The sequence below is a fragment of the Bufo bufo genome, chromosome 1 (genome assembly GCF_905171765.1).
Source record: "Bufo bufo chromosome 1, aBufBuf1.1, whole genome shotgun sequence".
Taxonomy (NCBI): Eukaryota; Metazoa; Chordata; class Amphibia; order Anura; family Bufonidae; genus Bufo; species Bufo bufo.
Window position 1 is genome coordinate 669,901,681 of NC_053389.1, and position 16,135 is coordinate 669,917,815.

Genomic DNA, 16,135 nt, shown 5'->3' on the forward strand with positions numbered 1-16,135 from the left:
GCCCTTATATGGCTATGTGAATGGAAAATTTAAAAAGTTATAGCTCTTGGAATGTGGGGAGGAAAAAACTAAAATGGGCCTGGTCCTTAACCCCTTCACGCAACATCACGTACAGTGAAGCCGGCGTGCTGGGGTTGCTAGGCAACCAGAGAAGCCGGCAGGAGCTGTATCTGAGCAGGGCAGGTAAGGGGGGGTTAGGGAGCAGGTAAGGGGCGGTTAGGGAGGGACTATGTGCTTCTCCTTCTCTGATCGCCCCAATTCCTGTCAGGGAAGTGATCAGAGAAGGAGATAGTGTGAAAATATTCCCGACCTATGACGAGTATACTCGTCATGGAGCACTGCTACTTAGCGCGCCATGATGAGTATACACGTCATGGCATTTAACTGTCACCATGTCTGCAGACATGGTGACAGCGCTGAGATCCCCGCTGTCACACACAGCCAGGCACCTTGGGTCAATGCCGAGGTGGGTCCTGTGACCCCCCCATGTCGGCGATCGCTGCAAACCGCAGGTCAATTCAGACCTGTGGTTTGTAGCGCTTTCTGCAGTTTCTGATCCCCGCGGTCCCTGACCACGGGGATCAGAAACTTTAGTATGTCCAAAATAAAGCTTTTTCACCCCCCCCTGCACCCCTGAATGATATTATGTGGGCGGGTGGTGCAGGGGGGGTTTCGCAGGCGGTGCGGGAGGTGCGGTAATGTGCGGGAGGCGGGCGGTGCGGCAGGCGGGATCGCGATCCCCCGCCCGCCTCCCCTTGAATGATCGTTGGCGTCTAGTGGTTATACCAGGGTGCCAGCACATTGCTGGCACCCTGGTATAAACGGCTGACATCTGCGATGCGATGTCAGACGTTTAACCCTTTCCATACAGCGGTCCGTACGGACCGATGTATGGAAAAGGTTAACAGCGCAGGGAGCTCCCTCCCTCTCCCATTGGGGGGCTGCTGTGCCTTTGCAGCCCCCCGATGGGAGAGGGAGAGAGCCCCCCTCAGCCCTGTTCTTACCCTTCCCGGTCTGCGCAGTTCTGACCAGTACTGAGCAGACGGGGAAGGTTCCCATGGCAACAGGACGCCTCTCAGGCATCCTGCTGTCCATGGTGCTGAACAGATCTATGCTAAAAGCATAGATCTGTTCAGTGTAAGTAAAATACAGTGCAGTACAATATATATTGTACTGTACTGTATTATACAGACATCAGACCCACTGGATCTTCAAGAACCAAGTGGGTCTGGGTCAAAAAAAAAGTTAAAAAAAGTGAAAAAAGTAAAGTTTCAAAAAAACACATTTATCACTGAATAAAAAAAAAATAAAAAAAATACACTACACATATTAGGTATCGCCGCGTCCGTAACGACCTGATCTATAAAACGGTCATGTTACTTTCCCCGCACGGTGAACGCCATAAAAATAAAAAAATAAAAACTATGAGGAAATTGAAATTTTGCCCACCTTACTTCCCAAAAAGGGTAATAAAAGTGATCAAAAAAGTCGCATGTACGCCAAAAAAGTACCAATCAAACCGTCACCTCATCCCGCAAAAAATGAGCCCTTACATGAGTTAATGGCCCAAAAAATAAAAAAACTATGGGTCTCAGACTATGGAGATACTAAAACATGATTTTTTTTTGTTTCAAAAATGATATTATTGTGTAAAACCCTGATAAATTATAAAAAGGTAGACATATTAGGTATTGCCATGTCCGTAAGAACCTGATCTATAAAAATACCACATGACCTAACCCCTCAGGTGAACACTGTAAAAAAAATTAAATAAAAACGGCGTCAAAAAAGCAATTTTTTTGTTACCTTACATCACAAAAAGTGTAATAGCAAGCGATCAAAAAGTCATATGCACCCCAAAATAGTACCAATCTAACCGTCATCTCATCCCGCAAAAATGATACCCAACCTGAGACAATTGCTAAAAAACTGAAAAAACTATGGCTCTCAGACTATGGAGACACTAAAACATGTTTTTTTTTGTGTCAAAAATGATTTTATTGTGTAAAACCTAAAAAAATAAAAAAGTATACATGTTAGGTATCGTCACGTCCGTAAGAACCAGCTCTATAAAAATAGCACATGATCGAAAACAGTTATAAAATCCTTACAAGATGGTACAATACACCAGACAAGATAGCGAGATTTGCTGGTTCTGCTTCTGATACGTGCTGGAGATGCCTTGGAGAGAGAGGAACTTTCCTCCATATTTGGTGGACTTGTCCACTTATTCAGAAGTGGTGGAGAGAAGTTTTTTCTACGGCTAATAACGTTTGTGGAACAACGTTTCAGCCTTCCCCGCAAATTGCCTTACTCTCACTGTATCAAGGGAGGGTGAATGCTAAACCACCGTTTGTATTTACACAGATGATGGTGGCAGCACGCCTCCAACTTCCTAAATTTTGGTTACAGTCTACTGTACCAACCCTGGACCAATGGATTCAAAAAATTGACCAGATACATAGATTTGAGGAATTATCCTCCTGGGAATCCCGCACGCATTTGACCTTCCTCAAGAAATGGTCAATGTGGCTCAAATATAGATCCCCCAAACCATGAATTTAGCTCCGTAAAACATACGCTAATTGAATCACTAAGGTAACCTCTCAGCACATGCACACACCACCTCATCTGCGTCTTCAGGTACCATGGCATCTCAGATGATAAACCATAGCACCTTGCTGCAGGGTCTTACTCCCCACTTCGGGTCTTGATTCCCAGCTTTATAAATACCTTGGATATTTGAAGTGTATCTTAAAGTCGCCTGAGACAGGCTTGTACCTCGACTCATGTTCCATGTAATGCATGATGTATGATCTCTCATTTGTACTCACTCTATATTGTACTATTATGACATGGCCTGCGTGCCTATACCTTGACACCTGGTTACTTTCCTGTTATACTGTAAAAGTTACAATAAAAATATAAATAAAAAAAAATAAAAAATAGCACATGATCTAACCTGTCAGATGAACGTTGTAAATAATAAAAAATAAAAACAGTGCCAAAACAGCTATTTTTTAGCAAATTTTCCATTTTAATTTATTTTTTCCCATAACAAAGCAAGGGTTAACAGCCAAACAAAACTCAATATTTATTGCCCTGATTCTTTAGTTTATAGAAATGCCCCATATGTGGTCGTAAACTGCTGTATGGCCACACGGCAGGGCGCAGAAGGAAAGGAGCGCCATATGGTTTTTGGAAGGCAGTTTTTGCTGGACTGGTTTTTTGACACCATGTCCCATTTGAAGCCCCCCCCGATGCACCCCTAAAGTATAAACTCCAAAAAATGACCCCATTTTGGAAACTACACCCCTTAAGGTATTCAAAACTGATTTTACAAACTTTGTTAACCCTTTAAGTGTTCCACAAGAGTTAATGGCAAATGGAGATGAAATTTCTGAATTTCTATTTTTTGTTACTTTGCCTCACAAAAAAGTGTAATATAGAGCAACCAAAAATCATATGTACCCTAAAATAGTACCAACAAAACTGCCACCTTATCCCATAGTTTTCAAAATGGGGCCACTTTTTTGGAGTTTCTAACCTAGGGGTGCATCAGGGGGCTTTAAATGGGACATGGTGTCTAAAAACAATCCAGCAAAATCTGCCTTCCAAAAACCGTATGGCATTCCTTTCCTTCTGCGCCCTGCCGTGTGCCCGTACAGCGGTTTACGACCACATATGGGGTGCTTCTGTAAACTACAGAATCAGGGCCATAAATAATGAGTTTTGTTTGGCTGTTAACCCTTGCTTTGTAACTGGAAAAAAAATATTAAAATGGAAAATCTGCCAAAAATGTGAAATTTTGAAATTCTGTCTCTATTTTCCATTAAATCTTGTGCAACACCTAAAGGGTTAACAAAGTTTGTAAAATCAGTTTTGAATACCTTGAGGGGTGTAGTTTCTTAGATGGGGTCACTTTTATGGAGTTTCTACTCTAGGGGTCCATCAGGGGGGCTTCAAATGGGACATGGTGTAAAAAAAACAGTCCAGCAAAAATAGCCCTCCAAAAACCAAACGGCGCACCTTTCACTCTACGCCCCGCTGTGTGGCCATACAGTAGTTTACGGCCACATATGGGGTGTTTCTGTGAACAGCAGAGTCAGGGCAATAAAGATACAGTCTTGTTTGGCTGTTAACCCTTGCTTTGTTAGTGGGAAAAAATGGGTTAAAATTGAAAATTAGGCAAAAAAATTAAATTCTCAAATTTTATCTCCATTTGCCAATAACTCTTGTGCAACACCTAAAGGGTTAATGACGTATGTAAAATCAGTTTTGAATACCTTGAGGGGTGTAGTTTCTTAGATGGGGTCACTTTTAGGGAGTTTCTACTCTAGGGGTGCATCAGGGGGCTTCAAATGGGACATGGTGTAAATAAACCAGTCCATAAAAATCAGCCTTCCAAAAACCAAACGGCGCACCTTTCACTCTACGCCCCGCTGTGTGGCCGTACAGTAGTTTACGGCAACATATTGGGTGTTTCTGTAAACGGCAGAGTCAGGGCAATAAAGATACAGTCTTGTTTGGCTGTTAACCCTTGCTTTGTTAGTGGAAAAAATGGGTTAAAATTGAAAATTAGGCAAAAAAATGAAATTCTCAAATTTCATCTCCATTTGCCAATAACTCTTGTGCAACACCTAAAGGGTTAATGACGTATGTAAAATCAGTTTTGAATACCTTGAGGGGTGTAGTTTCTTAGATGGGGTCACTTTTAGGGAGTTTCTACTCTAGGGGTGCATCAGGGGGCTTCAAATGGGGCATGGTGTAAATAAACCAGTCCATAAAAATCAGCCTTCCAAAAACCAAACGGCGCACCTTTCACTCTACGCCCCGCTGTGTGGCCGTACAGTAGTTTACAGCAACATATTGGGTGTTTCTGTAAACGGCAGAGTCAGGGCAATAAAGATACAGTCTTGTTTGGCTGTTAACCCTTGCTTTGTTAGTGGAAAAAATGGGTTAAAATGAAAAATTAGACAAAAAAATGAAATTCTCAAATTTCCTCCCCATTTGCCAATAACTCTTGTGCAACACCTAAAGGGTTAACAATGTATGCAATCAATCAGTTTTGAATACCTTGAGGGGTGTAGTTTCTTAGATGGGGTCATTTTTGGGTGGTTTCTATTATGTAAGCCTCGCAAAGTGACTTCAGACCTGAACTGGTCCCTAAAAATTGAGTTTTTGTAAATTTCGGAAAAATTTCAAGATTTGCTTCTAAACTTCTAAGCCTTATAACATCCCCAAAAAATAAAATATCATTCCCAAAATAATTCAAGCATGAAGTAGACATATGGGGAATGTAAAGTCATCACAATTTTTTGGGGTATTACTATGTATTACAGAAGTAGAGAAACTGAAACTTTGAAATTTGCTAATTTTTCAAAATTTTGGGTAAATTAGGTATTTTTTTGTGCAAAAAAAATAATTTTTTTGACTTCATTTTACCAGTGTCATGAAGTACAATATGTGACGAAAAAACAATCTCAGAATGGCCTGGATAAGTCAAAGCGTTTTAAAGTTATTAGCACTTAAAGTGACACTGGTCAGATTTCCAAAAAATAGCCTGGTCCTTAAGGTGAAAATGAGCCCGGTCCTTAAGGGGTTAAGGGGTTACACTCGGACAACCTCTTTAAAGGGGTTGTCTGGGACATTTAAAATCCGTCTGAAAGCAAGGGATGTGATAAAATAACTAAAACAAGTATTACTTTCCTGGAAAATCCCGGCTACTCAACACACTGCTGCTCCAGTCCTTTCAATAGTCTTTTTTATTCTCTTGCTATAACGTTGCAACTACCCACATGTGACCAATGCAGCAGTCACTATTTTCCATGTTGATGATGTCAATCAATACTACTTCTGTTATATAAGGGCCATTTTGTCAGCCATGGTCTATTTGTAGATTACAAACTAATTTGGCCAGATTATTACATGCATAAGTGCAGCAAGCTGGTTGCAAGGGCGTGTGTGTAGGTGGCCTGATGGGGGTAATAGTAGTTGTACTCATGGTTCTGGTGTTCCCTAGGCCATCATGTAGGGATGGGTAGGGTGCACCTGTCGGTTCTAGGGTCCTCCTGCTTGATGACAGTTGAGGTACCCTTGGTGTTGCAGGTTTTGAGGTGCAAGGCAGGGTCCCAGTTGTTGTGACACCAACACTTTTCAGAGTAATAGTAGTGCAGGAAGAAATAATGAGACACTTGTGCAGCAGAATAGTTAATTACTGAAGAATTCAAATGCAAACAGATCAATGCCATGGACCATCAATTGATACACACAATGCACTTTCATAGATGTTACAAGTTTCACAGCTGCACAGGTAGATAATAGGCCAAAAGATAATAGACGTACACATCCAGACCGTGAGGTTTAGATTTTTTAAAAAATGGAATGCAACCCACAGGTCGGTTTTCCCTGATGGCAGGCAAACTCTTCTGCTCTATTCTTTGAACAGGTTACGGTACTTACGGTATAAATCCACAAAATACACCTTGGGATATGGAGATTCTCACAGTGAGCCAAACTGTGGTTTGATATGCTCAGGCACCAGAGGCAACTCCTGAGCATGGAGTTAATAATCCCTTGTCAGACAAGTGATCTCTACAGAACTTTCCCTACATCCCTCTCTCTTACATCGGGTCTGCTTCTGTAGATGTTCTGGCAATGTCCTGGGTGGTAATGGGTCAAGAACAAGCTGAGCTGTCAGCTCTACATTTTTGCATCTGTAGCCTTTGCACTCCAGACTAAGACTCTCTGGTTTAAACTGGCTAGACTGTACTCAATTTAACTAGAATGTTCTAACTCCTCTATTTATATAGAGAGTGACACTAGCCCCATCTAGTGGTGGCTGTGGATATGGCCCCTCAATATCTCGAGCAAATATATATATATATGCAGGTATTACATATTACAGCAAATGTACATTGTTAACCCTTTACTCTGTGCTTTGCAGCTCACTGCAACGCTGGAGCAGGATGCTGCATGAGTACAGCAGTATATGAGAAATGGCCCTGATCCTCACATGGACTCAGAGGTCTCCCCATTCATTGCTCCAATTGCTCTGGCAGTTGCAGGATGGAACTGAGCATGTATGTCAACCTCAGTGAGCAGGACAGACAAATTATAAAAATTGCAAACAGAAGGTGGAGCTATACATAGATTTGAGTGAATAACTCAGTTCTAAATTTTTTATTAGATGCAAGCCAGGTGGTTTAAAAATGTATATTGAATATTTTTTGTGGGACAACCCCTTTAACTAATGTATCTATATGTACAGTCGTACGTTTGTACATACCCAACATAAGTGTTGATTTACTAGGCTGGATAAGATTTTACTTTATTACTAATTAAAACCAGATAGTGACACATATTCTTGTTTTTCTGTGTTTTTATTTTTATTTTTTTACCTTCTGATTGTAGATTTTCTGTACATAGCTACCCTGACCTGATGTTATCAGCATTCAGAAATATGCTTTACAGCAGCAATGTGAACCATAGGAACCTGCAATCTGGAGTTGACTTCTATGGGAGAGTTGTCCAGACATGCCCTGTGACCTGTATCAATAGGCCGTGATCACCTATAATCAAATATAGATCCTGTATTATATACTGTACATATACTGTAGATGTTAACTTTCATGGTAATCCTGCCTTTGATGATAATGAGATAACTACCCAAAAGCAATGTGTCAGTCTATTATGAGGCTAAGTGTCCAGTGTGAAAACTCCAAAATTTCAGGATACATTTTACTACAGACAATGTACAATCAAAAATTCTTTAAAATATGTTATACAGTTGCAAGAAAAAGTATGTGAACCCTTTGGAATAATATGGATTTCTGCACAAATTGGTCATAAAATGTGATCTGATCTTCTTCTAAGTCACAACAATAGACAATCACAGTCTGCTTAAACTAATAACACACAAAGAATTAAATGTTACCATGTTTTTATTGAACATACCATGTAAACATTCACAGAGCAGGTGGAAAAAGTATATGAACCCCTAGACTAATGATATCTCCAAGAGCTAATTGGAGTGAGGTGTCAGCCAACTGGAGTCCAATCAATGAGATGAGATTGGAGGTGTTGGTTACAGCTGCCCTATAAAAAACACACACCAGTTCTGAGTTTGCTTTTCACAAGAAGCATTGCCTGATGTGAATGATGCCTCGTACAAAAGAGCTCTCAGAAGACCTACGATTAAGAATTGTTGACTTTCATAAAGCTGGAAAGGGTTATAAAAGTATCTCCAAAAGTCTTGCTGTTCATCAGTCCACGGTAAGACAAATTGTCTATAAATGGAGAAAGTTCAGCACTGCTGCTACTCTCCTTAGGAGTGGCTGTCCTGTAAAGATGACTGCAAGAGCACAGCGCAGACTGCTCAATGAGATGATGAAGAATCCTAGAGTGTCAGCTAAAGACTTACAAAAGTCTCTGGCATATGCTAACATCCCTGTTGGCGAATCTACGATACGTAAAACACTAAACAAAAATGGATTTCATGAGAGGATACCACAGAGGAAGCCACTGCTGGACGGATTGCTATCATCGAATGAAAAATGAATTCCCAAGTTTATTAAGACATTTTGCAGGAGAACTTAAGGCCATCTGTCCACCAGCTGTAGCTCAACAGAAGATGGGTGTTGCAACAGGACAACGACCCAAAGCATAGAAGTAAATCAACAACAGAATGGTTTAAACAGAAGAAAATACGCCTTCTGGAGTGGCCCAGTCAGAATCCTGACCTCAACCCGATTGAGATGCTGTGGCATGACCGCAAGAAAGCGATTCACATCAGACATCGCAAGAATATTGCTGAACTGAAACAGTTCTGTAAAGAAGAATGGTCAAGAATTACTCCTGACCGGTGTGCACGTCTGATCTGCAACTACAGGAAACGTTTGGTTCAAGTTATTGCTGCCAAAGGTGGTTCAACCAGTTATTAAATCCAAGGGTTCACATACTTTTTCCACCTGCACTGTGAATGTTTACATGGTGTGTTCATAAAAAACATGGTAACATTTAATTCTTTGTGTGTTATTAGTTTAAGCAGACTGTGATTGTCTATTGTTGTGACTTAGATGAAGATCAGATCACATTTTATGACCAATTTGTGCAGAAATCCATATCATTCCAAAGGGTTCACATACTTTTTCTTGCAACTGTATATAAGGTTATAATTCAGTAAAATAGTTGCGTCATTGGTCCTTCCTTTGTAAAGATATGGTAACATGGAAGGAATGCGCAATGCAAAATATAAGCACGCGTGAGCCAGTGTACGTTAGAAGTCAAAGTTTGTGTTTGACATGCTGAACTGAAAGTCTTCCTTTTCAGAAGATAATCACGGTTTCTAAAGTAATACCATTTTCTAGTGACGTGTGTCATTTTATGAAATTGTGGGAGGCCTGGATGTTATTTTCTCCTCAACTTCATCTTTGGAATAAAATAGTATTTTTTTTGCTAGTCTTAGATGTTCTTCTAATGTAAAATGCATACACCTGTGTTATTATTCAGCCACATCGCCGCTAGCATTGCTTCAGTCACTTGATACTCCCAACATCTGTTTCCCTCAGTGTAACGTCTTTTTCTTTTCCACAGGAGAAGAGACAATAATTGCTGTGCCGCATGGAAGTCGCAGCGTGAGAATCACAGTAAAAGGACCAGCTCACGTTTGTATGAACCATTCTAACTTATTCGTGACATATGTGTCAGTTCAGGGCCAATGTGATGTTGATTTAGCTTGAAGTTATGGAGTTAACAGAGTTGTGGACACCTGTTTTCCAGTTCTAGTGGAAGTTATGATGTCTTAGGGATTAGCTACAGTTACCATGTAGTGATCTGCAATGGTCTTCAGGCCTACAGAGTTCCTAGCCAAGTGCTCATCTAGCTTTTTATAAAGGCTGGTCTAAATATAAGAATGGAGACACCTGTGGATATATATTACTATTCTACAGTTGGCTTCCAGGTTGGGTAAATAAGCCTTTTAAAGAGCATTGGCACTGGTGAATTCTTGTTGGGTGGTAGGACCTATCCGACTAGCTCAGTGAATGAATGGACAGAAGCAGTACGCTTTAGGTTTCATACTTTTTCCAGTATATTTAATTTCCATATGAAAGAACCCCCTACCCCAGGGCTTTTCTGCTGCACATGGCAGAAGTATATTTGTACTGTATAGCAACAACCATTACATCCATTTAGAGCTCAGCATACTGGATATTCACTGCCTAATTTACACTATAATATACAGTACCTAATTCCTTGGTAGACTAGCTATTACTATCCTAATTCTCCTCTGTGTCCTCACAGCAGGTGGTCTCACCTTGTTTTCTTTTAGCTTTCTTTCATGCTGAACTTCAGAAGTTCCCTCAGCCAGTTCCAAGATCTTACAGTGGCACTGTTTGCCTATACTTCTAACAGCTTTTCAGATAAATTGCACAAATGTACATGTTGGGGGCCCACAAAGCTCTACGGGTTCTTATAGTTGGCCGGCTGCAGGGTCATAACAAGTGCCCCGATCAGTTGGGGGTGTGTACCTGCATAGACTCACTCTGTCCAATCAGTACTGTCATTTTAGGACTGTGCAGGTACACCCCCCAACTTGTTACCTCCCCTCTGTACCCTTACTGCAGACTGCTAGCAATTCATTCATAACTTCTAGTAGAAATAATAAAGGCATGACACAACATAGAGACATAAGAATAGATGCTCCAGAATTGTTATTACATTGGGAATCCATGAAGTTATTAACACAGGCATGTCAGGAGCGGCGACAGGTCCTCTTTAAGTCCATAGCCTACAGGATCCACCAACAACCTAATGTGTTTAAAGGAGCTGCATGATATCAGAAAAAGTTCTATATTGTTTTCTAAATGTGGAAAAAAAATATATTATTAATCCACTTTAAATTTCTAAACTGCATGGATGGTCCTATTGCAGTCAATTTCCAGGCAGTCCCAGAAGTGAAGGATCTTCTGTAAGCTGTGACATTCCGAGGTTGACAGAGAGCTTCTTCAAACTCAGTGTGTGTTGAGGAGAACTGTCTGTCTGTCTGAACTTACTAGCCAGTCCCTTTCTTTGTCTCTGCATCAGATGGGGGAAGGGGGGGATGCGTTCTTTGCTTGTTTCAGAACGTTACAGCTTACAGAAGCTCCACTTCTAGGACCGTGGACTGAAATTGGACCATCAGTGCACTTTAATTTAAAGGGAACCTGTCATGTGGATATTTGATTATAATCTAACTAATTATATACAATCATTAACTACTAAAAAGTACCTTAGATGTATTCACTTACTAGTGTGACAGATGGTTACCTCATAATATACACACAAAGATGCCGCATGCTAATGAGCTGATTTGAGTCCAGCGTGATGTCATTGAGTCCAGCGTATATTTAATTCAGAGCTATAGCCACTCCCCTGCCCACCTGCTGCTGATTCATATGGAAAATAACTGTCAATCAGCAGCAGGTAGGCGGGGAGAGTCAGGAGCTCATGAATATTCAGGACTCATCATTATGAGCTGGAGCTTTTCAATACAAGATGTTGGCAGATTAACTGGGTCAATTAAAGAAAGTGACCCAGCATTTTGCTAAGAGAATCAGTCACTTATTTATGTTGCCCTTAGTTAGGACACCATAAAACTGGTGACAGGTTCCCTTTAAGTATGGTATATTAGTAAGTTTATTTGGAATGCTGTGATAGGCTATTTGTCCCCTTCCTGATTTATACTAGTCCTGCATAGTCGTCACACTTGATTGTTTCAGATCATCAAACTACTTTTATTATTACATAAAGATAACCGAAATAAGCACAAAATTCTGCTTTTAAATTACCATGTCAGTTATTGAAGGAAAAATGCTGCTCAGCCCTTCCTGACCCTAAAAGTAATTGCCCCCTTAGCTACTAAATCAAGCAGTTAACCAGAATCAATTGACAATTGGGTTCAAACACTAGCCACAAGATTTCCTAAGACTTTTGGGATAATACTCTGTAGTAACAATTCTGTAATATCTTTTCTTATAATGTTGTGAATGCATTAGCAAGTCGGTGTTAGCAGTTGGGGGTGTCACCCTGCACACCCTGCCAGTGGCAGCACTGATTGGACAGTGTCAAACTGTGCAAACATGTCAACTGGTAACACCCAGCTGGCAATTCATTCATAAACTTCTAAGAGCTAAAATACACTGAGCAAAGATATAAACGCAACACTTTCGGTTTTGCTCCCATTGCATGAGTTGAACTCAAAGATCTGAAACATTTTCTACATACACAAAAGACCCATTACTCTTAAATATTGTTCACAAATCTGTCTAAATCTGTGTTAGTGAGAACTTCTCCTTTGCCGAGATAATCCATCCCACCTCACAGGTGTGGCATATCAAGGTGCTGATTAGACAGCATGAATATTGTACAGGTGTGCTTTAGACTGCCCACAATAAAAGGCCACTCTGAAATGTTTGGTCCATATGAACAGATTCTCCAGAATGGTCATTTTATGTGGAATACTCTTAATGTACATCCTTGGGGGCAATTTTTTTTTTTCATTGCATTGTACTTATTTTGAGCTAAAAAAAATGTTTTTTTTTTTATTAACATGGAGTCCTTTTTTTGTGTACAGAGATGCTCTACTAGCTGCCTGTGGATTTTTTGTCTTTTCCATCATCTGAGGAGCAGACGGACTCCTTATCTCTGCTCTCTCACATTAAAAACAATCATTATAGCTCAGTTATTTTACTGATAAGAATGTGGCTTAAATAAATGGTTTTGACCTTTTAGTAGTTTAGAGAGAAGGGTTAATAGATGACTGGCACAAACTGAAAGTGACCAGTACCAGTCACACAGTTAGAAAAACAGTTAAATTAACACTTTGTGACAGAATGGCTCAATATTTTTGATAAAGGCCAATTGAAAATATGATTTTTAGCTAAAAATAAGTAAAATGCAATAAAATTAAAAAAAAATTGCCTCCAAAGGTGTACATAGTCTTTAATTATTAAAATTGACATATTTTCTACAGTATCAGTTTATGATCAGGTCTATAGCATATACATTTGGACCAATGGCATATTAATATGATTGGGACCCAGATCATCACACCTAAATAAAACCTAGGCCCACCATATGCTCTTATCATATCATTCATTGTTTTTTAGTATTTCCTGAATTGAACAACAAGCAATCAGTATCTTCACTTTTACTGCATATAAATAAAAAACATTTTATACAAATGAAAGAGGCCAATAAATATGTGTGTAGATGTCTTCACACCTAGAGAACAATGAGAGTTAATTACTGTATACACTTTTCCATCTCAAAAACAGCAGAATCCTTTAAAAAAAAGTTATAGCAGAACAGAATAGTAAAGGATATTTAGAATCTACAGATCTGTAAAGCATATTATCCATATTGATGTGTTCCGCAGATATGATCTTGAGCTGATGGAAAATGTACAAAAATGATGTGCCCTATTTGCAAAAGGTTATTCCCTTTCGTGTATTTAAACAGTTACAAAATCGCAAAAACTCATGTGCACAGACATCAGGCAAGATAAAAGAGTGTGTAATTTAAGTATTGGATTATGTGGTTGTAGTTTTCCCAGGAAAAACCCATGCAGGTGCCTGTAATAGCAGAGAGTGTCATCCTCATATGTGTACGTTTAGGGCTACATTTGCATTGCTGAAGGAGAGATTCAATTGGGCAATATTTTTTTATAAATACAAAATAGGTGACAACTCCGCATTTTTTAGTATTCGCCTACAGTACAGTATATCAGTTCTAACCAGTGGCCTGATGATAATTGTTACCTTGCAGGCTACATCTGACAATGGTTATGCATTTTTCTGTACAGTACCATTATACTTTGCAAAAAAGGAACACTGACATATATGATCTACAGTTGTGATTCTTTGAGATTGAGATTTTTTACATATTTCTGTATAAATCTAACTTAAAACTGCATCAGATTTTCACACAAGTCCTAAAATTAGATAAAGATAACCAAATTTAGATAAAGATAACCATTTATGTATTGAGGAAAATTATCTAATATCATATGTCTGTGAGTTGCAAAAGTATGTGAACCTTTGCTTTCAGTATTTGGTGTAATCCCTTTGTGCAGGAATAACTGCAACTAAATGATTCCACAGTAATTGTTGATTAGTCCTGCACCTTGGTTTGGAGGAATTGTAGCCCATTCCTCTGTAACAACACGGCTTCAACTCTGTTATGTTTGGGGGTTACCTCCCATGAACTTCACGCTTCTGGTCCTTCCAGAACATTTCTATTGGGTTAAGGTCAAGACTTAGACTTGGCCATACTAAAACATTAACTTTATTATTCTTTAACTATTCTTTGGTAGAACGAATTGTGGGCTTATGATCGTTGTCTTGCTGCATGACCCATGTTCTCTTGAGATTCAGCTCACAGACAGTTGTCCTGACATTTTCCTTTAGAATGTGCTGGTATAATTCAGAATTCAGTGTTCCATCAATGATGGCAAGCCATCTGGGGCTAGATGTAGTAAAACAGGTCCAAGCTATGATACTACCGCCATCGTGTTTCACAGATGGAATGAGGTTTTTATGCTGAAATGCAGTGTTTTTCTTTCTCCAATCATAACCCTTCTTATTTAAACCAAAAGGTTCTATTTGTGTGTCATCTGTCCAAATAACATTGTTCCAATGGCCTTCTAGCTTGTCCAGGTGATCTTTAGCATACTGTATACGGGCAGCAATGTTCTTTTTGGAGAGCAGTGGAGTTCTCCTTACCATCCTATCATGCACATAGCAGAAACAAAGGAAAAGGAGCTCTTGGTACCAAAATATATAATTTATTGAGACATGATTAAAAAATGACATGAGTAGAAGCAATAAATAAATGGTGCCATAGACATGATGAAAAATAGGAGCGGAGGACAGAAAAAGAAATGCCACCCTGGGAGAAAAAGCACACGGATCAAAAGAGCATGGTACAATATATAGAAAAGAAACATGGGAATAAATACAGAGTCAATGCTCTAACCCATGTACTAAGTACTGCTGAAATGAGATACCAGGTGAGGCACCTGTCAAGCGCATAAACACCATGCACATAATTGCCATTCAGTGTCCTCCTGATGGTGGACTCACAAACATCAACATTAGCTAATGTGAGAAAGACCATTGCATAGAGGTTATCTTGGGTCCCTTTGTGACATTGTGGAACATTACACCCCTTCCTCTTTACATGAGCTTTGTTGGTCCACCACTCTTGGGGAGGGCAAAAATGATCTTGAATTTCCTGCATTTTTACACAATTTCCTGCATTTTTACTGTGGATTAGTGAAGTACAAACTCTTTAGAGATGGTTTTGTAACCCTTTCCAGTCTGATGAGCATCAACAACTCTTATTCTGAGTCCTTCAGAAATCTCCTTTGTTTGTGCCTTGATACACCTCCACAATTTTTTTTATCAAGATCAGACTTTGATAGAACCCTGTTCTTTCATTAATTAAAACCACCTGACTAATTTGACCTTCAAATTATTTGCTATTACTAAAGGTTCACTTTTGCCATTCACAGGTGTGATATTGAATCATTTCTTTCAATAAATAAATGATTACTTCTAACATCTATGACTTGATTTGGTTACCTTTATCTACATTCAAGACTTTTGTTTAAAGCTAAGGTTGTTTTAGGTCAAACATATGCAGAAATATAGAATATTCAAATATTCAAGCACCACTGTATGTGGCTATTTTCCAGTTCATAATTTGATATTATTCATTTAATGCTGATACTGGTTCTTACATTGTAAGATATAGATAAAAGAATAGAATATAAGATATAGAATATAAGTTATATTCTATAAATATACTCCAACTATACACAGCACATTACCTCCATGTACACGGATGTGAGGCACAGAACTTGGTTATCATTAGCAACAGAACAGCCTATATAAGCTGTTTGCAAAGTAACTCCACAGGCAGTTGCCAACAGTAACAGTCTCTATAAGTTCTCTTCCATAGCAACAGGACAGTTTGTAGACACAGGCCACAGTGCAGCTCATGGTACACATTAGCTGTGCAATGGTGAGTTGACACTCTCCCAGTCTCTGGTCACACTCAACAGAATCCTCTCTGGAAGTGGACTCAATCATTC

The 16,135-nt window shown here is 39.5% G+C and overlaps 1 protein-coding gene across 2 annotated transcripts in view; it reads left to right on the plus strand.

Annotated features, from left to right (window-relative positions):
* ADAMTSL3 (ADAMTS like 3) overlaps positions 1-16,135 on the plus strand; it is a 538,572-nt gene that overhangs the window by 349,813 nt on the left and 172,624 nt on the right. For both annotated transcript variants that reach the window (XM_040414069.1, XM_040414070.1), the window contains one exon: positions 9,595-9,669. In XM_040414069.1, the coding sequence (XP_040270003.1) occupies positions 9,595-9,669 (75 nt within the window). The remainder of the gene's footprint in view (positions 1-9,594; positions 9,670-16,135) is intronic.